Source organism: Accipiter gentilis, chromosome 14 (assembly GCF_929443795.1).
Source record: "Accipiter gentilis chromosome 14, bAccGen1.1, whole genome shotgun sequence".
Taxonomy (NCBI): Eukaryota; Metazoa; Chordata; class Aves; order Accipitriformes; family Accipitridae; genus Astur; species Astur gentilis.
This window is the reverse complement of record NC_064893.1, coordinates 30,663,113-30,691,092: the sequence shown is the minus strand read 5'-3', so window position 1 is coordinate 30,691,092 and position 27,980 is coordinate 30,663,113. Positions and strand designations below refer to the sequence as shown.

General features: G+C 46.7%; 1 protein-coding gene across 1 annotated transcript; it reads right to left on the bottom strand.

Annotated features, from left to right (window-relative positions):
• SLCO4A1 (solute carrier organic anion transporter family member 4A1) lies at nt 1-27,980 on the bottom strand. The gene is made up of 12 exons (XM_049817125.1): nt 27,966-27,980; nt 14,065-15,027; nt 12,900-12,990; nt 11,961-12,082; nt 11,523-11,634; nt 6,545-6,699; nt 5,644-5,839; nt 4,891-5,056; nt 4,109-4,281; nt 3,902-3,966; nt 3,208-3,356; nt 1-2,389 (listed from the first exon to the last, which is right to left on the bottom strand). Exons 2-12 carry the CDS (start codon nt 14,870-14,872, stop codon nt 2,240-2,242), a joined length of 2,187 nt encoding a protein of 728 aa, XP_049673082.1. The 5' UTR covers nt 14,873-15,027; nt 27,966-27,980; the 3' UTR covers nt 1-2,239.

Sequence of the window (27,980 nt, the reverse complement as noted above, 5' to 3'; positions counted from 1 at the left end):
TACTGATTATATTTCTATGCTTTTATAGCAATATAATACTTCATATGAGACTGGGAAACATACTGTCAAACATTTTAAGTTACCTGTACACCTACATAACCTATTTATGGAACAGGAATGCCTTGTTGCTGCTTACTTAATCCATGACTTACCAGTCCCACAGCAACATAATAAATGCCCAGAATCCCACAAGCTTTTCTTTCGCTCTGGAAACAACACACTCTGATAAAGCTCATTTTATAAACACTAGAATTGCATTGCAATATCCATATATATATTAAGAAAAACTTCTACCTTTCATAAATACATCATACATAAAATATGTTCCCAAAATACATTCATGCATTTTCTCCATCTAAGATCCCTGCTTGTACCCAAAGTGTCTGTAAGCTGGGAAGGGCAATTGCTGGGCAAGGCCTGGAGACAGGGTCCTGTTTGCAGGGGGCTCCAAACCCAGGTAGAGGTTGTGAAGAAGCCTTTGGTGTTTGGGTGGTGTTGGGGTTAACTCCTGCATCAGTGGGTCTAATCCTGCTGCCCTGCAGAAACAGGGCTCTCCTGCACGCTGTGCCCTATCAAAGCTGCACCAGCTGCCCACATTTTAGCAGCCAAAAATCCACGCTCCCTCTCAACCCTTAGCACTTCTAGTTTTTCCAGCAGTTACTGGAGATACTCAAGTCTCTCCCAGTGCTTGACAGAGGCTGGGAAAGCAGGGCTTTGGAAGCGGGAAGGTCACTACCTGGCTTTGGTGGAAGGGGATCTGTGAATGGAAGAAGCTGCTTTCTTGACTGCTGTCGACCTGAAGATCGAGAACGCTCGCACCGCTGCCATCCCTGTCTGCAACAGCAACGGCTTCACATCTGCTCTGAGAGTCTTTGCTAACGAAGGAAACAAAGGCCTAGCCCGTGCCCATTTAGGAAAGCATACACAAAATATACAAAAACATCTATGAAGTAATTCCAAGTAGCAGCTGGCTCAAAAGGAGCGCCAGCGTTGCAGCTCAGTAATGCGGGTCCCATGCCCGTGAGCGTGGTTTATACAGTGTAGGACTCCAGGGGCCGGCCACAGCCCTCCCCCGGAGCTGTACCTGGATCGTGTGACTGTGCAAATACGGGCAGACTAAGCACTAACCTCGCCTGATCTGGGTTAAGAGGGAAACGAAACACACGCCCGCCCAAATTCCACTTTTTCCTCCCCTGGTCAATATTGCAAGTGCACATTCAAAGGTCATTTTGGGAATGCTGCCCTCTCTACTTGCAAGCAGGCCAGTTACAAGTCAGCATCCCCTTTCCACAAGGCAGTCTGTCATTAGGGCAAGCTATCCCTTAAGCTTAAGAGACAAATTAAATTCATTCTGACTTTTCTCATCTACCCAAACTCAATGTCTTTACAGAGTAACCAAAGAGAAGCATTGCATAGATCTGTATCTCACGTCTTCCTGCACCCAACAAACAGCAAGAAGTAAGTTCAAGTTTTGCAAAATACATTACAAAAGGCATCAGCTTTAAACAATGCAAGAAAAAAAAAAAAAAAAGAAGTGTCACCACGGTGTAAACTCTGCAATGAAATGAGGCAGTGAACGTACAGTGCTCGGCAGCTCTCGGGGATGGCTGCCTGTAGTGTACTCATGAATTTGCTAGACAAATCTCCTCTCAAACTTATCTCCCATTGCACAGTAATATGAATTTGCATAATTAGATAACCTGCTCCTGAACAAAAGGAGCGATGCTGTGTGTCACAGGAAGGAGGAGGACACTGTTGGGGCCATCTGCTTTGCATACAGTAGTTTACGGGCCAGTCATCCTCTCTGCAATGCAGACTGCAGGATAGCAGGGCTCTTTTCAGGCTTAGGAAGTCTCAACAGAAGTTTTGCTACAGTTGGCTTTACAACTGAGATATTAGGGCCCAGATCCTCTGGTGGTTTAAACCCCACATGCTCCATTGGAGTTACTGGTGCTTATTTCCACAAGTGGAGAATGTGGTCCTTGCTTGTCACAGACAGAGAATAAAGCTATGGTAGCCCTTTCTTAAATAAAATTAAATAACTGCATATGGCATCAGCGCACAATTTTAAATGTGCTTCTGCTGTTAGGAAAATAGCAAGCACACCAGTGGTTAATTAAATTATTTATCTTGAACTAAAAAAAGTGATACTACTATTAATTTAAAAACCCCTAGGGACTGCATAACACCTTCTCATCATATTTTTGAGACTGAGAAAGTCACTTGCACGCATACAACACTATATATCCTCTTCAGCCGGCAGCGAAGGTTTGTGTTCCTGGAGGTCGCAGTTGCCATTTTCAGATGCATCTGAGCTGCCCGGAGCTGACTCTGGTGGCGGGGGTTTGTAGAGTAGACAGGCGACTATAAAGAAGGTTGTCCCAAGCACCTGCAGCCATGAAGACATTCCATTACTCTCTGCTCCCCCCGCAAAACCAGGCACCTAGCCCTCATTTGGGCTGAGATTTGCTGACTAAGTTTTGGGGAAGAGATGATGCTGAAGGCCAGCCTGGGCAGCAGGCCAGCGGCACAGAGTCGGAGAGGGCAAAAATCTGAATTTAGCCAGCCCCATAGCAATGGGACGGTAAGAATTTGGAAAGCTGATCAGCCACCCGCGGACACTTGGAGCACAGTGCTGTGTGGACAGACACTGCCTGAGCCATTTGCTGGAAGGTTTTTGAAAGCCTCTTTATCACAGCAACTGCTAAACACTGCTATCTAGGGCAAGTGTTTGTTTGGGAGCAGTTAAAATGATGGTTTTCAGCTAATAAATAAGAAATATAGAGCTAAGCTCTCTTATTTTCTAGCAGTGATCAGGGAATGGTTATTTACAACCTGTCTACAATGCCATCCCTCACTCTCACTAACACACCGCAGTTGTATATTTTACTCCATTTCTAGAAAAAAAATCACTTTGGTAACTGTTGGGAGAAAAGGAGATATTTCAAATAGCGCAACAGAAGCTGTAAGCCTAGAAAGTAATGGGAATTTAAGAGAATTATGGTGCCTGGAGCTCCATTACCTGGCAAGAAGTGAATGGAGCTTTTGCCTTCCCTGAGAACATTTCTTGTGTGAAGGTCTAATTTGGGCTGGGGTGAGAAGCCCATCAGGACAACCCAATTTTGTAAAATTCTCTCCCAGAGCAAAACGCTGTCTGCTAAAGACCTGCTCACTTTATCAGAGAGTGAAGTTAACAGGCAGCATCACCTTGTAGACCAGTCCAGCGATGAGGGTGTATCGGCTCATGGCTGAGTTCTGGTAAACGTAGCAAGAACCTTGCTCGCCACACTGGTCCTGCCAGAGCAGGCAGGATTTATCAATCATGGACCCAAAGGCGATGGGGCCAGGGATGCCTCCTGCGGGAAGAGAGAGTGGACCTTCAGTTTGGGCAGCACATATGCATCAGCCTTGCAAGACGCAAGGTGCTTGCAGAAAAGCATCAGGCTCTGCTGCTACCGTGACTAAGCAGACTCATCCTGCAACATCTGTGCCCAGAGCCATAAGATACCCAAAATACACTGAATTTCAAGATCTAAGAGTCCAGCATGTCTTTTGACCATCCTGACCTACACGTTGCACAAGAGTCAAGAGACAAACACAGGAGCTTCAATGCCTCTGCTCCTTTTTTCTTAAAATAAGGACACATTGCACAAACGTTGCTCTAAGACTCCACCTGCGATACGTTACAGAATCCTTCATTCAGTTTGCAAACCCTACACAAAGGGAATTAGTTTTTTCTGAATGACAGCAAACAAAAGAAAACATCCTCCTTTCAACAGCATGTGTCCTACCCCCTTCCTTTTTTTCCAACCCAACGTGTTTTATTCTTAGGCAACAGCTTGGCGCACGCTCCACAAAGCCAACGGACCACACTGATGCCCAAATTCACTCTGTTCCATACCTAGCGTTCGTACCACAATCCACTGGATCCCGAGTGCGAATGACCTTTGCCTGTCGGAGACACACCTGGGGAACAAAAGGGGACTGTTTAAAAATGCTGCCAGGCTGCACGGCACCTCCCCACGGCTTGAGCCAGTAGGATAAAGCAGAGAGGTGGATATCAGGGCTTCTTGCAGCGCTGGTGGAGGATGAGGAGATCCGTGCTTACCGCAGAGTGGCAGTCAGGGCAGGAATGCTGCTCAGGAAGGTGAAGAGGATCACCACAAACATGAAGAGGAGGAGCAGGGGCCTTTTCGCACAAGAGGAGGTGCATTTCCCTGCCTCTGCGTTGCCAGGGCTGGGAAGGAAGGTTTTCTCAACGCAGCTACACTCGTGATAGACCTGGGAAACAAAGGCTGGTGGGTGCTTTGCCAAGGAGAGGACAGTGATAGACGAACCTCTAAAAAGAAAGATATTCAGGGAGGGCAGAAACCAGCCGGTTTCACTCCCAGAGCAGAGTGAAGCAGAAAGCAAGCTGCGTTCTTGACGCATCTCTGTTTCAAACCAGGTTATTAAATAAAAGACATTAACCTTGCCAGGCAGCCCTTGAACACTGAATGTCATCATTACCCTTCTTAAGCCTTTGTCGGTCTCTACGACCAACATGCTGGAAGGATGAGGAGATGCATCATGTTCACTGAAGACCCAAACTAAGGATTGGGGCAGGAATTAGGTGCCTACCGAGCTCCCTGCCTGCCTGGGTGATTTACTACAGTGAGTTTGATCCAGACTGAGACAAAAACGGTTGGACACATTGAGAGAAGGAAAGCAGGGCGGCCTCAGGGCACCTTCTGCCTTCATCCCAGGTGGTGCCCGAGAGCATCCATCCTTCATTGGGCTTTTACTTTGATTTGCAGCAAAGTTCAAACCTGTCAATGCTTTTGCAGAGCCAGCCAAATCACTCCAAAGGTGTGCCACCACCTTGTTAAGACACAGCTCTTTCAGACATACCTTCTTGCCGTTCCTGAGGTTTTCAGACACTTTTTTGCACCCGGCGTGGCAGGGAGAGTAATACATAATGCCATCACTCCCACAGACAGGGCTGTAGGTCTCCTGTAGGCAGCCACACTCGGCGTTGCAGGCTGCTGTCAGGTTTAGGTGGCCACCAGGCAAAGCACTAAGGGAAACATGGGAGCAGTCAGGGGGGAGACACTAAACAGTATTTTCCAGGAGGAAATGGGTAGAGCAAGAGAAGGAGAAGGTGGGACAGTAGGAAATGCGGTGGATCCCCAAGTAGCATAAAGCCAGGCTTGGGAAGGGTTTCATCTCACTCAATTTTAACCATGAACAGGAATCAATCATGCCCTGGAGTTGTCTCTTTCCCACAGCTACCAAGGGAGTTTAAGTGACCCACTCACAGGGAGACATCTCCATTTGGAGAGGAGATTCCCCCTTTTAGTCCAGTTTATCCCACTGGCTAGAGACGTGATGCCCTGTGAAGGCAACTGAAGAGCAGAGTATCTCACACTCTGGCACTGCTGATCTCCCCTCCCTCACTAAAGAGGAAGCCTCAACCAGATGCAAAAATTAGGACATCTATATTCTGGGTCTCACCCTCAGTATCTGCCTGCAAGACTGACAGGACATCATCTTGCATCACCAACACATTCACACACAACTACCACCAGCCCCACGTATTTGCAGTTATCCTTCTATTCTGACCAGGGCCACACAGCACAAGACAGATGGGATAATTGTTATTACCTTCCATCGTACATCTGGGTTACTCCTGCCATTGGCATGTTAGGGCAGTGAATAAAAAAAATGAATATAGCCAGCAGACTTGACACTGTGCAAAGTAAACATAACTTGATGATTCCTGAACAGCGGAGTTTAAATTTATTCACAAGGAATCCTCCCAGGAACGTGCCTCCCCCTCCGGCTGGCACAACCAGATAACCTGGAAAAAAAAAAAAAAAGAAAAAAAAAAAAGGAAAAAAAACCCCACAAGCAAGTTTAGAAATGTCAGGCAGGAGTTTTCATGTCTGAATACATTAACTGCAGTGTGTCTGCATGAGAATAACCCCTTGGTTGCTGTGTGGCTTCTTGGTGGGAGTTCAGTGGACTTCGCTACACTAGGTGGTCCTCCATAACAGCTCAGGTAATGTGACATGAGCTTAGTAAGGCAGCTTTTCCTGGCCAGAGATCTTAAAACAGACCCTTTGAGGAGCACATCATGAGCATTGATGCGTGTTGGACATCACTTCCTCAGTCTACGATATGGCAGCTAAGTGAGGATCTTCCCACTTTCAGGATGCTGACAAAATAAGTCCCCCAGTTCAGACAGTCCTCGTTAGAGAAAACATTTAATTAATGTTTTCTGGCAATGCACTAGAAGGAACAGACTACAGTTATTTTGCCTTCCTCTAGAGGGTAACAGATGGCTACAGAAGTGACACATTTCTTCCTGTTGTCAGTAGATAGAGCTCTGAAAATGCACTTGGTACAGATGTGCTGACGGGAAACGATCCTATCTAATAGCTGAAGATGATAACTACTCTGTAAACAAATTGCAAAGACCATTTGTCTCCATTCTAAATGAGCTACAGTGCTCTTATATTTGTAAGCAAAATGGGAAAACATTGCAAAAAACTGGTTTTCTTACCAAAAAAGGTAGCAGCTTCAGAGGCACTTAAACTAAACTGAGACTCCAAGAACTTGGGTCCAAATGTGGACATCCCAGCAATAAGGGTGGCTTCGGTCGCTCCTGCTAAGCAGAGGAAGATGAAGGTGGGGTTCTTCAGAAGCAGCAGTACTGACCTGGGAAGGACAAATATACTGGAATAGAATCACTGTGGCACATTTTGATTTTAGGTCTGTCCCCTAACTTCAAGTCAGAATGACCACATGTAAGATGAGGCAGCATCCCACCAAGCTGCATCTCTTCGAAAGAAAAAAACAAAAGGGAACTAATTGGAGTTTGAAAGAGCAGCAAGTTTCTCCACTCACACTTATCGAGTCCCACCAGCCAAGGAAGGATGCTGAGGACACCCTCGCTTCTCCCTATGTACCTGCACAGAGTAGATATTGGTGGTCTGGGGGAGATAAGTCTCCATTGCAGGTGAGGATCAACAGTTTGTCCTTAAAATCTGCTTTTATATATAAAGTCTCTCATGCACCAACTTGCTCTGGCTCTTGTTCCTACTGGGTGTTGTCCTGACTATCTTCAGGTATGCAACAGATGTGCTTACCATGGCCATCTTTTATAGCCCCGTTGGCTACAGCCAACCACCAAGGAAATCTGAGGAACATCAGCCAAACACCTAAAGCAGGAGGGAATAATCTGGGACTCTTCTCTGTGGACCTCATGAGGGCACCAGCTGGGCCTATTTATCTCATGTGCATGTTCAAAATGGAGATCACTTCAATGGTCAATCATTTCAAGGTTTTATTAGTCCCTGATGGCAGTTACTCCTGACTCAAACAACCAAAAGCAGGGAACAAAGTTGTGTTACATCCTCCCGTATGCACATGCTACTCATGGGCACCCACATCCTCATGAGAATAACAATCTCTGATAACCATGGACGTTTTGCAGCTTGGGGGAAATACCAAGCAAGCCTTTCTATATGGAGGAAGCACCTCGGAGACACCTTATATCCCACTGGGAAATAGAAAGCAATCTATCTCCCACAATCTAAGCACAGTTCTACTTTAAGCTTAATGTATAAGTTGAGCAAATACATTTTCTTTTCAACCCACTGGGATTTAGTAGAGAGCCATAGATATGCCTGAAAAATTGCCACGTGTCATTTATATGCAGAAAGATGATCCAGCAATGATTCCATCTTGGAGACACAGAAACGCCCTCGGGCACATGGGATGGTCTCAATTATCTCTCGCTATCTCGGATATTGGACTAAGAGGGTTGACACTGCTTTGCAGGGAGCGTTTTGTAACACACTTGAAGTTCTGCCACACGACTTTCCCCAAGCCTAGCCCGGACCAGTACCACAGATCATCTCTTTTCCGAGACGGGCACAACTCTGTCATCCCACAGTGACGGCAGTGACAGGGATACTGCGGGATGCTCGCTGAATTGAAAGGCAGTCACTTACCACCTACTGCTCTGGAGAAAATGTGAAATCAGAGAAAACCTACTGTAGTACAACTGAGTGAGAGACGTGCTGAGGCTCAGCATCAGATTTATGCAACTTTATCCACATAAAGTGGAGAATTTCATTATACCAGAAGAACAAAGAAGCTGAAAGACAGAAATACCACACATTCCTACACCTTGATTACAGGGGGCTTTATACCAACCATTGTCTAGTTGTTGGGATTAGTTTAATTTACTAAACTATTTTCCAGGAATGATCTTTTCAATTATGCTTTATTTGGAAGCACAAAGCCTAATCTCTCAGTAAGAAAACACTTCTTGTGGACCTCGTGGCTGATGTAGAAATGGTACAATGCCTTCACCTTTTTACAATTCAAGAGAAAAGAGAGAAGTTGAACCCTGGCGGTAATGTGACTTTGTGTCTGTTCGCCAAAGGTTACAGGCTAGACCTGCAGACAGGAAAATGCAGAGGAACTCCTTTCAGTGCTAAGAGTAAGGATTTACTCACATAACTTAATCTGTCTGTAGACAGAAGATGTAGTTGTGAGGAGCCACGGCATATAAAACCTTACCAAATTCAACACAGACCTTTTCATTACTATCAGTAGGATTTTAAACACACCCAGAAACCACCTAACTCTCGAATAGTCTCGACTGTCCTCAGTTCTTGCAGCCAAGGGGATCTCAGGATGCTCAGCACGGCCAAGAGAAGAATCCCACCAACTATAAAAGCCTGATCCTGTAAGTCTTTACTGATATGGGCACATATAAGTACTCTTTCCCTATGTAATGGTCCTGCTGAGTAGTCTGGACCACCTGTACAATCAGAGCCTGCTCCTCTGAGGAACACTTGCATGCCCAGGACACCCCAGACTGCAACAGAGTCCAGCCACAAGCTAATGAGCCATTACGGATAGAGAGATATTTATGCAATCTTAGAGCGTGTCAATGGGCACTTTTCCAGCACAAAACGACACCGACTGTCACGACCACTGAGGGGACGGACTAGAGCACATACATCCTGCAGGAATGTAAACCAACCTCCCTTTACAATGCACGGAAGCTGCCGTAAAGCCATGAGACAAACCAAAGTAGCCCCCTGCCAACTAATACAAGAGGGATGAGTGAAATATAGACGGTAGCTTCTCGTGTTGAAGATCAGGCCTTGACAGACCACTGAGTGATCCTCACAAACTCCATCCCATAGCTCGCTAGGACAAAGCCTCCTCTCCTGGCACAGCTCTGCGTGTCTTCTGTTTGAATCCCTCTACGCTGACAGCAGGGGTTATTTCATGAGAGCAATCATATGGAACCAGAGAAAGGAAAATGCTATTTTATCAGGCCTTTTCAACCCAAGAATTACAACAGAAGTCTCTTCAGGGCAGAGGATTAAGCTGCACGGGCTGCATTCCTGTAAGCTCCTGCTCTTAGGCAGCACTGTGAATACAGCAATTCATTAACGCTTAGAAAGGACATGATGGCATGGAATAGTATTTTATTTCATCAGTATTTCTGCTTATCTTTGTGAGACTCTTACTGTCCATACTGTGAGAAACTGCGTAGCACCCGATCCCTTATTAAAACAAAAGCAACAGTGTCCTTTGGCCTCACTCTCCAGCCTGGTCCATGTGCCCCCAAGAGTTGCACGTACAGATGTGATCTCCTCTTTAATGCAAGTTTCCAGAATAGCAAGCCTTTAAGGCACTTCCCTTTTATTAATCAAAAGCAGGGAACACAAAAGTCAGTTGGGTTTTTGTTTTCAAACGAAAACCACACTAAGGTCTGGACTGATCTGAATTGTTTGATGAGTTGCCCACCTTTGGGTATTTGTGCTTCAGCAACAAGGGGTGAAAGAAGATGCTCCCGGAGGAGAACTGCCTCCATACCTGCTGTCAGACAGCCTTCACCGAGAAACAGCGGGAGCTTTGTTCCAGATAAGCAAGAAAAGCATCAACCACTGAATTTCATCCCTCTCTGCTACCCTGTTTGTGTTGGTTTTAGTCATAACCTTATCATTATTTAAATGCAGGTTTTGAATTTAATTTCCGTGCAGAGAGTAAGCCATGACCTCGGAAAATGGCACCCAGTCAAGAATGCCATTTAATAACAGTATTGAAATCTGTTCAATGTAATATTCTTCATAAAACTGCCTTAACCCCTGGTAAACTTCCTATGAAGTCTCCAAGAACTTCAGACCTATGCGAGTAGTTGCATTGACACAACACAGATTGACTGCTACTGAACACTCCCGTACTGAGCACCTGCTTCGATCCTCCTCTGCCAGCACAAAGGCAAATACCACAACTAAAGTTCAGAAGTAATTGCTAGCAGCGGCACAGCATTTGGCAACATTGAACGTTTGCCTTTGCATGGGGCAGCTGTCACACATGGATGCAAACTCCTCCGTAAGAGCGGTCCTGGGAGAAACACAAAAAAGAAAAACCCACTTATTGACTGCAAGCTCCAAAAGGAATTGATACCCAGGTATCTCTGCAACATCGAGAGCTTGCACACCAGCTAAAGCCAAGCTGTAAATAAAGCAGCACCTCTCCCCCTGCCCTCCATTTATATACAGCTAAAAAAAATAATAAAAAATCCTAAAAGATCTCAAAGTTCCATAGCAAATGTTTCCAGGTTAAAAGACCACATTTTATTTTGGCCACTTGCTTGTTCCCACCCAGGATCCCTTTAAAACATTTCCTACCAAACCTCCTTTGGTGCAAGCGTGCTTGCCCACACCACAGAGCCAAGCAGCAGCCCTGTGATTCAGCGCGCTGCTCTGTCACTGCTTTGCGGGAGACATAAGAAGTAGTAACACATAAAAGGTGGCTGGAAGATGCAAAGGCAAAAGGGAAAAAAACCCAGAAAACTAAGAATAAAAGGGAAAGCGAACTGAAAGCTACAGTACAGGATATCTTGTTCCCTGGATTTGGAATAGAGCTGTAAGAGTCAGGGGTTTTGTCTCCTCTCTTTTCTCATTAAAAGGAAAAAACCGGGGATCTAACACAAGCAAAAACAGAGGAAAGGAAGAAAAGCCCCGAAGGGACGGAGAGGAGGAGACATTGGATGATACCCAGTTGGGCCAGGTGAGACCAGACACCAGCAGACGGGAAATAATAATGCCGCTGGGCAGAGGGAATGAGATGGCAATGCCTGTGCATCTCCCATCACCTCGAGGCTGGCACCAAGCCACTCTCGGTGATACTCGGCACATTGCATATGACTGCAGGTGGATCTTCACACACGGATGTGAGCTTCTGAAAACCACAGACAGGACCAGCCGCTTGTCCCCTGCTCTCCCACGCGATCCTCAGCACAATTTCTAGTTCAGCCCATTTGCTGAGACCCCCCAGCCGCTGACAGGACCCGGCGCTTTGCAATTTTCTCTGCGAGAACGCGTCATTGCTACGTTTGGAGATGGGCAAAACCTTTTAGCTAGCATCGGAGAAAGCAAGCTCAGTTTGGGCCCATTGTTCTTGCTTCTGGGGCTCCCTGAACCTCAGCCGTGGGGTGGTTTTCTCACCGAGGCAGATCTTTAACTGTTTTCCCGAAGTCCGGATCTGACGCTTTTTTGTGGCTGCCATCCTTTAGCTGATGAGCCTCTGACACCCTCATAACGATATACCGCTGGGATCCTGAAAACAAGAGGCAAACGGGAACAAGGAGCATGTGAGACATGGGATGCGGATGCTACCGAAGCGGTGGATTTGCAGGGGGGAAATGCAACGTGACATCCTCCCTCCGCCAACACCTGCAAGGGAGGAGCAGGGAAACAGGCAGCTGGAAAGCCGCAGGGGCAAAATCCATGTAGAAATTACAATTTCAACACTGGAAGCTCTTCCTCTGCCCTGGTGTCCCCAACTACACACATGCATAAGGATGCAAGCCCCAAGGCGAGCGTTGAGTCCTGTGCAGTCCCAGCCCCAATTCCCTCAAGCTGGGATGGGGGTGGTCCACGTACCTGGGAGGCGCTGGGGGTACCCCAGGATGGGGATGGAGATGAGGAGGGAGGCTGCTCCGGCCCCGAGGAAGCCTATCCACCATGCCCCAACCCACAGCGTGTTCTCCGGCGTGATGTCGACCCTGTAAGAAATGAAGCCGAAAGGACACAAGGGAGAGAGGTGGCGGTTTGAAACAGAGCAGGATGGCTCGGCGTGCCTCTAGGGGGGACACGGTGGGGGGACAAAGGAAACTGATGAGCTCTGGCGTCTCCCATGGCAATCTGCTGGGGATGCCACGTCCACCATCCCTCTTGCCATGCCACAGTGCTGCCTGCCTTACCAGAGAGCACGATGCTTAACGAGCCCTGGAAACTACCATTTAATTTTCTCCTTCTCTGGCTTGCATATTCGCTTCTCCCCATTTCATTTGCACTTTGGAGGTTGCTACGATCCTTGTTCCACCCTGGAGCCACCCTTTACAAGAAAGCGGGTGGAAATAATCCATTCCATCCCCTAGAAACCCGTTCCCCCTTTTTAACCTATTCATCTGCCAAAGAGCCTGTAAGGAGATAAGAATAAGTTACAAATACTAGGAAGCAAGGAGGGAGTAAGCATCCTGGCTGGGTGACCAGGAGGACGAGCAGCACTGCTGGTAGCATTGCCTCATCAGGGAACTCATTCAAAAAATTCACCTGCTGCTCATAGCCTCATTAGCGCAGGCAGTGCAGCGTGAGGAAGGATTTAAGCTGACAGGTTTGTCAGCAATTTTCTTCCAGCGACAGCACTAATGCAAGCCACCCCTCCAGCTTCAGCCCCCCCACAGAAACACCGCTGAACACCGTGGGCACGTTTCCACCCAGCCACCAGGTCATTTCTCCAGATTATTATTAATTTTTTTTACCCCAAAGGAAACACATAGCATAAAGGAAAAGGAACAAGATTATTTTTTAGCAACTTACTCTCTGCCAATTTCAGTATAAATATTTAGAAACATTCCTCCTACCAGATAACCCGCTGCAGGCCCAAGGATTGCAGCAGTGTAGAAAACAGCTGAAAGGGAAAACAAGCCGTGTTAGACAAATAGCAGCATTCCAGCCAGGGATGCTGGGGTGCTCAGCATCCCCTGCCCCACTGCAGCAGTCCAATTCCATCCGGGATGCTCAGCCTCCTGCCACCTCACACCCCTTTCCCTAAGCCACTGAGAAACAAAGCCAGTTTTAATACGTTTTCATCTTATGTCCCAGGGCAACTTTTGCATCCAACCTGGGAATTTTTATAGCATGGGGCAGGCAAAATTGGTTCAGTGGAAAGCCATATTTAGCAGGGATGTAGCTGAGCCCCCTGCCACATCCCAACTCCCAGCAGTTTGATGGGCAGTGGTGTTGTCTTCCCACTGACAATACCCAAAGTCTACACTAAATGTGGCACCAGCGGCACTTATTTTGGTTTGCTGCCATGGAAAGACCACCAACTTACTGATGATCTCCTTGTGATCTCCTTCTCTCCCTGCACAGCCTTCTGATACAACAGTATGGGCAGACTGCTACGTTTTGAAATGGCTAAAAGGTCGTCCCTTTTAGCAGTTTCACCAAATGGGACTGGAAGTATTTGGCAATTGCTGAGTGAGTGATCAGCAATCGAGAGCAGAGCGAGCTGAGCTTCTTCTCTTGGCTCTGCTTTGCACCAGCAGTATCTGAGCAGCCCAGCGACCATCTCTGCTGTCCTACGGCAATAAAGGGGTGATGTCCCCTTGCGCGGACAGGGTATGGCCCCATGGTTGTTTGCCAGAGATGCTAATGCCACACACGCACTGGGGCACGCTGGAAGATCTCCCCAGCTGGCCCCATGCCAGGAGCAGGAGCCACCACCTGATCTGCAGGGCATGCGTTGCAGGAGCAAAAATACCCAGCTGCACTTACAGTTCCTGCCTATAAATAATTAAAACCGCCCCATCAGCTGCCACTTCTCTCTGATTACCACCTCGCCCATTATTGGGAACAAAAGACCGGGAGCACCTCTTGTGAAACTGCTCAATGTGGCCCGTTCGGTGCCAAGGTTGATGGACTGGTTCTCCCTCTCATCACCCGACTGGTGGGTCCGGGCTGCCCCTCCGGCTCTACTCACCAATGTACACGGGAGAGTAGTTAGTCTTGACGTTTTCATCTAAATAGGTGACGCCGAGCGTGTAGAGCGGCGTGGCTCCCATCCCGTGCAGGAACTGCCCCAGCATGAAGACGAACCTGTAGCCGGAGAGGCTGGAGGCAACCTGGGCGCAGGGCAGGCTCTGGTTCCCCCCGCAGACACCCACCTCGGCCGCCGAACGCGTCTCATACCGTCCCGTGGTGAAGTGGGGCAAAGCAAAGAGCAGGGAACCCAAGCCCATGACCAGTACACCCCAACCCAGCCATCGCGGTTTGTGGCCGTTCCCCCCAAAATAGCTGACGAAGGTCAAGCAGACACATGCCGCGATGTCGTAGGAGCTGGCGATCAGCCCGCTCTGGTAGCTGCGGAGGTCAAAGCGTCGCTCGATGGAGGTGATGACCGTGTTGATGAAGCCGTTCACCGTCATGCCTTGCAAGAAGGAGGCCACGCAGAGGAAGAACAAGACGCCCTTGGACGTGTTAAAAAACTGTAAGCACCCAGGGGTGAACCCCCCCCAGCCACACGCCAGTTCCTCCCCGTCGGCCGACACGTATTTAATCCCTTTGCCAAATTGGGTGTCCTCCTCTCCGGGGGTGGCGGAGCAGAGGGGCTCGGCGCACGAGTCGGAGGATGCCGTGCCGTTGCTCAGCGGGGTCCCGCACGCCTCTCGCCCGCTCAGGGCATCGAAGGTCCGGCCGGCCTCGCCGGGAGGAGGAGAGGGGCGAGAGAAGTCGAGCGTCTGAGCGAAACAAAAGCCATTTTCTCCGGTCGAGTTCTGGGGCATTGCCATGAATGGGAACGCAGGATCAAGCGGCAGGTCGAGGTGGGCCTGGTGGCCGGGCTGGCTTCGCGGGGTGGCGAGGACTTGTCTATCCGGGAGGTGCAATTTTTTGGCACTTACATCAGTAGGGAGATGGCAAAGGTCTGAGCCAAGACCATTCTGATCTGTGAAGAGAGAACTTTTACACATACCTTTATACAAAACCATGCTCAAAACCCTCAAATATTGTTCCTTTCTTTTTTTTTTTTTTTTAAATAAGTATTAGCATTTCACTGGGCAGTTCAGCTGGATGTGTGCCCTCCACCACGGGGTCTGTTGGTCCCTCAGGTATCAGGGCACCATCAACATTACAGAAAAGAACAAAACATTCAAGAGCATTAAAAAAAAAAGCACCTTTAAAGACAGTCTTCCCGCTGGCTGAAGCCCCTTATCCCTCCTCCCAAAAAGACCCTGCTTAGACACCAGACCCTCACAACCTCTGTCCCTCTCCTTCCCCCTGCGGAGAACGGTGTGCACAGCTACAAGTTTCCCACTGTTAAAAGTCCTTTGGTCTCTCTTTCACACTCTGCCAATAACAGTTTATAATTATCCTGAAAAGTTTCCACAGTCAGACTGATTTTATTCCAAGCCCTCAGATCTGTTTACAACTATTCAGTAAAATCCTTTCTATAACTAATTAGACTACATGCCATTTCAGAGAGAGCTGGAGGGCAGAGGCAGCTGACTCTAACCTGATTACCGATGCAGACTGCCTTCTTTCAACCGGTTCCTGTGCATCGCAGCACCTGATCATGCCAGCGACCAAGAGTATTTTTTCTTAAACACCTTGGCTGAACTGTAAATGATGAAAACAATACGGTTCTCCCTTGAATACTGGCCTTAAGTGCTCGACAAATGCTAGGCAAGAACAGTTTTGTTCATAGAGAATCTTCAAAGCATCCAGTATTTCCCAATTATTTTGCCAATATCTGTTCGAGAGGTTCCTATAAAAATGTTCCTCGAGATGGCAATCAGCCTCGTCAGCAGGGAAAAGGAAAAAAGGGCATTTGTTTCCCCAATAAAATGAACCATGTTCAGATCACGGTAACCTGGGAACATCGCAAACTTTGATGAAGGAATTAACACTCATCTGCATGTTGCTGGAAAAACTTACTGACATTTGCCTGGTAGATCACGGCGTGCATGAGCACCGATGTGGTTGCCTGTACCGGCAGTTCCTGCAGGCACCGGGGCAGGAGGACTCGGCAGAATGTGATGCTTGGAGCAGCATCAAGGTCCTGCTCCCAGCCCAGAAGGGCAGAGGATAGACCACGTAGGCAACCAAATTTTAAACATCCAGGTCAGTAGTGCTACAACAGGTCTGGTCCTTAAGGTAACTTAAACAAACGAGATCCGCCTTTCATTGACAAATAATTCCATCTTAATTACCCTGTCTGGGGAGCAGAGTGCACAGAATATTTTGGGGTCCAGATTTTAGTAGGAATTTGATGATAGCACAGGGGCAGGGTGAGCTTGGTATCCAGAAGGGCACTGCTTTTCAGGTCCACGCTAGACCCCTCTGGGTAACTTCTACTTTAGCTGGCCGAGCGCAGTGCAGGAGAACTTTGATGTGGAACGTGTACATGCAAACAACTAACTGCAGGCATTGAAATTTTGCTGCAGAGACAGACTGTTGTAATGTGTTGGCACAAAAAGATAATGCCTTGGATGCAAGGCTATATTTTTTCACCTTTTCGTCCCTCCAACGTTCTTATGACTTTTACAGCTCTAAATCTGTTTTCTCATCTTTGGATGCAATATTGGAAACAATAAATAAGAGTGCTTTAGCACTCTAACTTTATTAAAGCCAGAAGTGATTATTGGGTACTGCATAAGGCTCTAAGGGGCGGAACTGCTCCTGTTACCCCGGTGTAAATCAAACGTGCCTCCTGCACAGCAGCCGGCTGACTTCAGCTGCACGCTTCCCATCTCAAACATAAGTCTGACGTTACATTTGACTGCACTTGTAAAGGAGGTTGTTTGGCTAGGGATTGATTTTGCTACCACTGGTTTCAGTACATAGAAAAAGCCCACCTCTGTTAGCTGGCTGATGCCAAGCGCTCCCAAACTGGCACACCTTCATCCTGGAGGAAACACTCCTACTGCCTCTTTACCAGCACTGGCCTATCTCCTTTGACACTTCATGAATATATATTGACATTTTGATATTTCGTGAGTCAGGAAAGAGATTACAGCCTTTCATTAAAGTTTCCTTTTCCTTGAAGTAGCAGGAGTCTGGGCCACCAGCCCCAGCTGACCACATCACCCTCCCCTTCAACTCTGGTTACCCTTAGTTCTAATTAACAGTAAACACAGGGTGAAACATTTCCAGGGAAGGAACCAGTCTTTCCTCCAAGCAGCAGATGTTTCCCCCACCCCAGAAGCCTTCTCTGCCCCCAAAGCTCCCGTCCTGGCCATCTCCCGAGGGACCTGGGCTAATGACTTGTACCCAGGTGCTGCGGGCTAGAAGCCCGTTCCTGCTCGGTGCTGTCCACCAAGCTGCTTTTTATCTCTTAAAGTATTTATAAACTGGCAGTGACATATTCACTGGGAATATTAGCTTTCATAGGAGCCATATGCCACTTTAGAGGACAAAATATAATCTTGAGGGGAAAAAAATCCCAACCAACTTCACGCACTTCCTAATCATTCTTATTCATCTCAGCCATCCATTTATTGCTTCCCATTCATCTCTGTTTTTAATGACGCAGCTGGTGATTTCTTGCTTACATTGAATCAGTCCCAATGCTATTATCTCGCAGCTATAGATTTACTCATTTCGCTGCAAGATTTTAACTTGGTTTTTTTTCAGCTGTACAGCTGGTTCCAGACTGCCCACATTATCAAGTCAACACAACAAAAGTAGCAAGGCAATGAAAGCATATGATTTGTATTTCGTGATGAAATCTGTAAAGACTTCCTCTGCTAATATTTAGCATTAAATCAATAGTAAAACTTACAAGCTTTTCATCAGGTGATCATTGAAAAAGTCACAGGACCAATTAAAAACATTTTGTGTCTCTGCCGAGGACTGCGATTAGATTAATGTAACAAATTAACTCATAACTGACATGCAAAATAATCCCATTTGCTGAAGCATGCCCAATAATAGTTAATCTTCCCTTTCACTCTATGGTTTTTGACTTTTATAGGGTATTATTGTGGCAAATAACATCTATTCATAACTTCTGCTTTCCATAGCTGAGCACAGTTTACGGTTTATGAGCAGACTTAATCATTTTTTCAATTCTATGGCATACATGGAGATATTTGCTAAGGAAGGGGAATGGGGGATTAAAAAATGATCAGAAAATGTACTGTAAACCAGGGAGAAGCAGCCCCAGGCAATGCTCGGTGGCTGCGCCGGGCGGTCTCAGTTATTCTCCCCGACGTGCGAGTGAGCCTGACCTTGCTAAACAGATACTTTGACTTTGGGAAAGTCCACATCCAAGTACCAAGCTCACGTTACTCCAGAAAGGGACAAATTCATCTGGGTTTGTACATTTAATTTCTCTTGGTAACACACACTGAATTTTTCTCAGATAGTTCAGCTTCAGAGGATTATCAGTATTACTTCTGTCATGGCTGATAAACACCATATGGATCAAGCGTAATCCACTCACTGGTTTAGGAATGGGGAGGCCGCCCAGAAGCGAAATAAATCCACGTCCCAGTCCTGTGAACGGGGCTTGCCCTCAGAGCGCTGGTTCAGTTAAAAGGAGATAAAAGAAAGCATGGAGTGATTGGGTTGTTCATGTGCAACACTGAACTGTTTTCCTGGCAGCTGAGGAACTTTACCCAGCTCACATGAAGTGTGAGCCTTGCATTTTTTAGCATGCTTTTAAAAAGCAACCCTTTGGTTTAGCGATACAGAGGATGCTGCTATTGCCGGGAGCGGCATCGGGACCAGCCTGTAGCTTTTCGTAAGCAATTCCTACAGGAACAGCATCGTCCTGCACACCCAGAAACATTTCAGGAATGAGAAACACACCTAAAGAGCAGGCAGCTGACCATATATCCAACGCTGTGCCCACCGTCAGTGCTGCAGGGACAGCTGAAGTGCAGGGGAGGAGGTATCTAGAAGCGGAGAGCGATAGGAATACCTTGGTTCATCCCTCATGTCAGAGATTTGTTTTTACATATTAGTCCCACCAGAGTCTGAAGAATGGAAGGGAGCTGTAGAAACTGGCTTTAAATTATCACATGAGCAAGGACACATTTATAATTAAATACATTCCAAATAGTAAAGCTTAGCACTCATAAATCCTTTGTATGTTTTCCAAGCACCTTCCATTCGCTGGCAAATTAATACAATAATATGCAAGAAACGAGGAAGGTGGCTTGGATAATTTTCAATTAGCTGCTTGAAAATGCTTTGAAGACAAATCTAGCCAGATTCTCTGACCTTACTTACTTGTTCCAGCTTATCTGTGCAAACACAATTGGCTGCAGCTGCCTTAGACCATCTTTAAAAACTTGCAGTGCCAATGCACAGAGCACATTTAACTGGGCCGCTATATTTTGCGATAGCAAAGATTAGCCAGACAAAAGATTCTTTTATGCTGTAATACCTAACTCCCTTTCCCTAATGTCACTCTTGCTTTAATATCTTTTTCCTACCCATGAGTTCAGTCAACGATGAGAAAGTTTTCATGCTGGCACAGTACTCCAGCCACCGTCACTGCCCATAGAGCTGGGTGTCTCCCTGGCTCCTCCAACGCACACACACCACCAGCATTTTCCCCAATATCTAGCCCTGCCCACAGCAGGGCATTGTTTTCCATCATTTGGATCCTTACGACCCATTTGAGGATGTTCAATATTCAGGATAATGTTTCTGCATGAGCCATTAGTCAGCTTTTCCCAATGATTACCAGTTAGTTCCTATAGGTATCCCCTCTTTGTTTCCATACAGAAGACGTAGATTCAGGCAAACTCTTTAAGATATAAGAATTGAAACAAAATGAGCAAAACCCAAATGAAGAATGTGAAACACGATTCTTTGCTGCTTCTAAAAATAAAAAAGATATAATATTTGCAATAAAAATGCAAAAAAAAAATGCAACATCCTGTATTACGCAGTGCAAGGATGCTGAGTACAGGATAAATATACTAGAATAATGCTGACACCTACTCTTTTTCACCCCCTGGTTTGATCACTATGAAGGCAAAAACAAAAAGGGAAAACCAGAGGAAATCATACCATGAAACTTTGTGGAAGCCATACCATAATATTGTACAGAATTATTGCATCCTCCTCCTAAACAGAGGGCAACAGTCATTGCTAGAGTATCAAAGTCTTTCCATAGGCTTTTTTCTTACATCGCTGCTGGATAACAGCCTTTTCATTGAGCTGTCTCCTTCATCTGGCTGCTTTTTTTCCACTGAATGATCAATTCATGTATTACACCAAGCTGCACGCCTCTTGCAGGGTATCGGGAATCTATTTTTGGCTTGATCGTAAAAGCAAAAGGAGAAACACAATCATGCTTGGGGCCAGAACTATTTATACCCTAACTCAGACCACTACCTTCCTTTCCACTGTCAACTATTCAAAAAACCTAGAGAAATTTGCACATTTCCACAACTGGTTTTTTTCCTCAGAACACCCACCATGCCTGTGCTACTGCGGACCGTGAGCAAGGAGCTGTTAGAAGTGGGTTTCACATGAACCCTCGCTGTTGAAGAACCATTCCTCCATGGAGTCTTAACGCCTTTTTCCTTTCAAATGGATCAAATAGATCAAAAATTGGAGGTGAAATACAAATCTTACATCCCTGATTTCTGCTGCAGCATGGGAAGAAATCTGTGTGAAATCCTGGAGCGTTACGCAGTGCTGGAAAAGGGAAAGGTCTGGCACGGGGCACAGCCTCCATGCTGTCCCTGGACAAAGGGGATTGGAGGTCAACTTCCAAATTACCTAGTACTTCACTTTTTCCTGAGACAAGATGGCCTTCCAACCCCTCTTCTCCATAGTAAGTGGACTTTCTGGGGAAAATCATCTACCACGAGGTCATATTGCTCTACCAGCCAACGACAGTCTTTAGCTTGAGCTTTCCATGACAAGTTCTCCAGCTCAACCCCATGTTGGTGGGCTGGATGCTCACCCGTTCCTCTCTCAAACTGGACAACGCAGAGCCGAAAGGGAGCACATTAGAAGAGCCAATGCATCCCAGAAAAAGAAATTTTCTGATGCTGATTGTCAGCGTCCCCTGCAACAGTCGCCATCCTTGGCAAGCGCAAGAGCATGCGAGTCCACAAGACGGGCAGAGGGTGGAAACCCTGCGTCAAGTGGGAGCACGAGAGAGACAGAAACTACAGGAAGGATTCAGCTGAGGGAAAAGTATTTCCCACACAAGCCCATGTTTTTTCCAGATCAGCAAGTAACAGCTTCCCCAAACAGCCCCCAGAGCACAAGCTCACTGGTGCACACCGCTTAGCCTGGATCTTGTTTAACATTCAGCGATGCTCTCTAATCCTCTTAGGTATTAGTCTTGAGATTCCTGCCAAGCACGGGAACAGCACAGCCTCCCAGACAGCACTTAAATGAACTCACTGCTTGAAATGGGTGACTCCAGCTGTTCATTTTTGGTTAACCTCAGATTAGCACCTAGAAGTCACTACGGCATGCAAAATGCAAAGTTAAATAACCCCAATTTCTGCGTCTCAGGTGACTCCCTAGGAAGTTGTTCTGCATTAAGACTGGGATTTCTCTCTCTTAATTACTTGTTTAAAGTTAAGTACCTAATTTGAGTTAGGCATTCCTATTGTCTCGCTGTTGCCCACTGCAAGGAGATGATTCCATTCAGGTTATCTACAGCCCTGAAGCCACATCTCCACAATCACTATTTTGTGCGTTACTAAATCACCCATTACTGCAGATACAATCTGGAGCAGGAACAGGCACATAATCATATTTCTGTTGGATTAGCCAAGCATATTACCCCGAGCTTATTCTGGCCTCATGTTGGCTACCACAACACAAACAATATTTGATCTAGCACAAAGCCAGATGGTGCAAAATTAACCCTTTCAGCACAAACCTGACGTGGCACAAGGGAGTTTGGACAAGATCAGCGTGCAGGCTCATGTAGCAGTAGGACTTCTGACCTGGTGTATGCAGCCTCTAAGTTTCCTGACACCAATTACTCCCCATCTGCCCTCCAAAGAGGAGCTAAAAAAAAGCACCATATTTCATCGTATTTCATCCACCTAAAATAAACACAATGTCAGCTTGCAGTTAATTTGCATTTGATCATGCAATACCCTAGATCTTGACACACTATGGTGTACTTGGGGACTTTTTTGAAAAGGGCACATCCCTATTATGTAATCGAGAGGAAATGATGACCACTTTCAAAGGGATGACTTCTCTTCATTCTCTGACTAAAAATCCCAAACCAGTACCATAACCACAAACTACAGCTACAACAACTACGAGTTGAAGGGTAGGAACCCAGACCCAAAGGGGAATGGGACAAAACACTAGATCAGCACACTGGCAGCGTGCAGGGCTGCTGACCACTGCCACCAAGGATGGGCAGAAGCAGCCAACCTGAAATGACACCTTCCTTAGAAACCTCAGATCCGTTTCAACGGCGAGTCCTTGTGCTGCAGGTTCCTACAGCAGCTACAGCAAACGTCTAATGTAGAAAGCACCGAGAATCTCAAGGATGGCCACAAACCACAACAGGTTGCAAACGGGCAGGTATACCTCGGCTGTGCTGTCCTCGGCTGCCTGCTTCTTCCATGTCTGGCTGCATCTCAATAAATAAAAATCCCCGCTGATCGGAAGAGGTGAGACTCCACTGATTCCTTAGAGAGATGCTGGTGGAAAAATGCTGAGCAATACTGTTCTGCATTAACAGGCCTCTCCAAGAAACCCAGCTCAGTATGAAACAGCAATCCCACAGACACACGCGTCAATATGCATACTAAGGTATAGAGAAAGATGCGTACACAGGTGAGCGCACGCTCTCTGCAAGCACCACGTGGTTTGCAAGCTGCCCCTTCGCAGGCTGGCATGTCTTTCATCTCACAACGCTCAATCAGGTCAGTAATTCATTCTTACTGCCAGAGAGCAAATTGCTGCCAAATGGTGTTTCTTCCTGAGATAAAGGAATAAACAGGCATATAATGTTCCCATTGTCAACCCAAAACATCTGCTGGAATTCAGAGGGGTTCGCTGTCCGTGTGCAATGTGGAGACGGCTTCTACTTTGTACCCTCCCTTTTCTCACGCATAAGGAATCGCAGCGTTCGACAGCAGCTGTTGGAGGATAGATTTACTTGGAAATCTGAAAACTGCCTTCAGGGGATCCCTGCTTCCACGCAGCAGCATAGTGGCATTTCCATTTCTGGCTCAGGAGCTTTTTAATTTTATTCGGTTAGGACCTGCTCACATCCTACAGCCCCCACCAAGGTGCTGCGAGAAACGGCCACAGCGGGATAACCTTGTTCTTGGTTATTACCTTGAATAAGGTCATTGAGGACTGATTTTTGATCAGTGTTCCCTAAGAAACAATGGGCCTGATCCTGCCATTGCTGTTTACCTGTGAGCAGTGTTGGCTCACACAAGCCATTCAAGCGGGGTTCCCGACATCACTCACAGAAAGTAAAAGGTAATTCAAGGGAATAAAAATCAGCTGGTTTGTGGCAGTAGGCAAGGAAGTCTTTTTATTGCCTCTTGAAAAAAGGCAATATTTTAAATTTTAAATTATTTTAAAACAAGAATATTGGAGACAGATAATCAGTGTACCACAGGCTGGATACCTACTTTTCACTCCTTTTAATTCAGTTTCTTCAGCGTCTTAAAATACTCTTTTCAAAGTTTTCTGCCAAAGAAGAAGAAAATACTCAACACTAAAGGGATCGCGTTGATCAGGTTACAGGGGGACTCCAGAAAAGACTGATACTGTTGTAACCAAGACCCACATCTGGCTCGAAGGATCTAAATCCTCCTCGAGACTGAATCCGTTCCAGCAATACAAAGAAGACCGTAAAGTTGCTTTGAAAGCACTGTGAGGAAATCCCTTTTTTGGGGGAATTCTTATGCTAACATAGAGCTCCATGGCATCTGCCCTGTCCTTGATTATGCTGAAGCAGTGCAGGATCAGATCGGTCACGGAGGGAAGGCGTTAGCAAGCCCTTCCAGCTAGGGCAAGGTAGAGCAGCCTTGCAGCTGCTCCGACTTGTGGCCAGGACAAGGGCTGAGCTTCTGTTTTCCACGGGGCTTTTAAAGCAAAGGAAATCTTGAATTAAACTTTCAAATCCAATTTCTTTGGAGTATGGTAAGCTAAAAAGATTGGTGCAGGTTTCCAAAGAGAGACTACGTGGGAACAGAAAATCTAAAGAGCTCGTGTCCTTCAGATGTTTTACAGACTTATTTCTGTGTCATGGGTTGGTATCATTTATCAGAACTCTAGAATCTAAACTTATTTTTTTAACTCCTAATGCCATCTCGAAAAATAAACTCCTACCTCATAGCATACCCAAAGCACTTGAATTCACAAATATAAAGCCATAGCTATAAAAATGCCAAAAAGTACTTTTTCTTGGATTTTTTTTCAGCCAGAACATTGCAAAGTCAAAGTATTTTTGGGGAAAAAAAAGTGTTTGGCCTTGCTTTTTCAACATGAAAATGACTCCCTAACTCCTTCAAACCACTGGACGACAGTTAAACAAAACTTGTCAGCATTTCATTCTCTTTTTTGAAGCCACCAAGCCAAGCTCTGAGAATTCAAATGACTGAAGATTATTGATGCCATACAGCAATATACTTTATCCATTAACAATAGCAATCAAATTCAGTTTTAGTGTAATTATACATATGTCAGTGGAATAGCACAAGAGAAGAAATGGGACTAGTGTCTTCACTGCTCCAGGCATTTCAAAATCTGCTGGAAAGGCTCAGCACTTTGCTGAACAAGGCGAACAAGAATAAACAGAGTATTTCCCACTGCTAACATATTCCCATTGCTCAAGCTCATTTACAGTCTAGAAGTGGAATGACATTATTTTTGACAGCAGCAACACAGTAGTACCCCAGATTCAGGGGCACTTCTGCCTAAAGAGAGATTTAAGGTTAGAATAACATTACTCTGTTAACATTAAACACTTCACTGCCTCATCTCATGCTCTCCACTGTACTAACGAGAGGTCTGACGCAAAATCTATTAAAGTTAGTGGCCCTCTCCGAGCGCTTGTCTACAATCACTCATCACAGCTCCCAAAGTAGGATGGATGCTTTTGTCCGGGATTCATAAACCAGATGAAGTCCTTGACCTCTCTCAGAGCATTTTTTTTCCCAGAAAGCGTTTGCAGAAACTCTTTGTTCTCAAATCCCCCAGTTCAGCATCACCACTCGTACGCTGGGAGGTCGCTCAAGGCCAAGACGGAACAAAACTAACTATAATCACGGGGAAGTCTAGCAATAAATCAGTTTTGAAAAGGGAAAGGAGAGTGACTCCAGGATAGAAGCAGCCCTTGCATCGAGAAGGCTGGGAGAGCCAGGGAACCTGCCAAAGCACAGGCACAGGGAGAGCCGTGCTGCCACCGACCCCACGGGCAAAGCCCCTGATCCTGCCGGTGCTGTGGTCTGGGCTACTACTGCTCCCAAATTCTGCTTCTCTGCACAAGGATCAGCCCCCACGGGGCCAAGATAACGCGTTTTTTTAAAGTTACTAGGGAAGCACAATATGCTTTGGGGTGGCCACCGAAATCAAGACCAGAACTCCGATGCATTTCAGGACAGCCCACGTCCCAACCAGCCTGTGCATAGTTAACAAGTCCCGCACATTGCTTTAACACAGGGACCTCGCTTTATTATGCATAAAATCCAAAGGGGGAACCTTTTCCCTGAAATCGTACTCAGCATCTCACTGACCCACCGGCAACAAGCCGTCAGCTCTGCTAAGTGGTTGCAGAGTCTTGCAAGGCTTTTCCACTGTTCACCGTTGCATTAATGGGATTCTGCCGAACACGAACGTCCCAGGCTCAGAATAATCAACTTACAGGCAGCGGCTCAAAGAACCAGGTGAGGAAGACAAGAAACCCAAATGGTAAAGCAGAATATTTGGCAATCTGGCATAACGAGCGCCTTCACCTGTGCGTTGTGACCAAGCCCGTAGGCAAAGGCAGGTTTCTGGGCTTGGTACACTCAATTAAAATAAAGCAAAACAAGCGCTCAGTGATGCTTTTTGGGGTGGACTGAGCAAAATAAGCAGCGTAAAGCAGAGCCATGATTCACTTTTTGTGCTGCTGCAGGGTGTAAAGCCCCAAATCAGGGAGCAGGATCCTCCCCCGCATGCTCCATGCTGTAAAGGCACACACAAAAAAAGATTAAAGCTGCCTTGAGGAGTTTGCAGTCGGAAATCATGAGGCACAGAGCAGCTGGATGCTGATCTCCCTAAGCCGGTGGATATTTCTTTTGTTAGTGGCTGATCCCATCTTCCCCCTTGCCCGCAAATCTCTAATCTTTGTAAAGATTTCTAGTAAGTATTTGCTCAGGTAGTTCTGGTTTTGCTGGCCAAGAACGCCTAACCCTCACAGGAACTGCTCCTTCCCATCTCACTTGTCATCCCAGGGCCACGTTTAATGTTTTTGCCACTGTCACTTTGTGGGTTGGATGCACACGTGCAAGGCAAATTAAGGCAATATCAGCGGAGCGGCTATTTCACAGGGCTTCAGACAACGCCGTCACGCCTGGACACGCTTGTTGCACGCCAGCACACGCTTGTCGCACGCCAGCACGGTTTCGGCCGAGTCGTGGCAGGGCAGGTGGCTGTGGTCTGTCCCTCACAGCCCACCCAGCGCAGAGGGCTGCTGCTTCAGTTTCTGATCATTTTCGGTAGCCTGCAGGCTAGACCTCTTTGCATATAAATAGCAACTTTTTTTTTTTTTTTGTCTTTTCATTTTTTGACTAACCCTCTCTCCCCACTTTTCATCCTCTTTCTCACATTTATAACGGCTCAGAGCATCCTTCTCTAAAGATCTCTTTTGCGTTCGTTCTCCCTCAAATGCTGTTTTGACGTGTGTTTTTACAACCAAGCGGCACTATAGAAAGTAGGAGCGCAGAAATTAAAAAAAAAAGGAGGTGCCAGACTGGGATAACTTCACGTTTGTAGCGTGTTGCCTGGTAAAACCAAACAGCCTATAAAATGGTAATAAAACATTAATGCAACAAACCGATGCGATTAATGCCCACTTGTGCCTTTGGAGCTCTCAGAACTGAAAAGCAGGGTTTTATTATAACAATGCTTTTGATTTATATCACCTGGACAAATAGGTTAGTAAAAGTAATATAGGTCAGGTGACGAAAACGCTCCATTTCGTTTCAGCATGCCGCCTGCTACTTCCTTCTCTAACTTAAGTTACTACCCGCTCGAAATAGGGACCGTTTTGTCATTAACACAGATTTTACTTGCTGTAAGGATCGTTTTGCCCTGCCACTTTACTAGTTTTTCTTATTTTCCGCCTTTTCTCCGCATCTTCTTCCCACAGAAAGGCAAGATTTTGATAAAAAAACCCCAAACCAACCAACCAACCTACCCCAGTGAATCAGTTCTAACGAATTTCAGTGACAAGGTTTTGAAGCATCACCGGCCATCGCTTGCAGACGGAAAATCTCTTCAGTTTCATTATTTCGGTAACTTTTCCCCCCCTCTTTGACACAAGCCGGGCTTTTCCTCATCAAACCACCGATCCCCACACAAAAGCCCGGGGCTGGAGCGCTGCCCTGGGACCGGCCACCAAACACTTTACCTCAAACCCGAGACGACCCCCACCCCCTTCCCTCCCCGGGGGACCCCCGGCAGCCCCATTTCGGGGCTTTTCACCCCGCTGAGGTGGGGGGGGGGGGGGAGCGCCGGATGATCCGCGCCCCTTCCCGCCTCCTCGGGGCTCCCCACAGACACGTGCGGCACCGCCCGGTAGGTCCTACCATGCTGAGGGTTATGGGGGGGGGGGGGGGGGGAGTCGGGGTTCGCCCACCCCTCCCCTGCGCTGCCCGCCCCGCGCCCCTCCATCCTTCCCCCCCCCGGATCCCTTGGTCCCGCCGCCGTTACCTGCCGCCGGGCGCC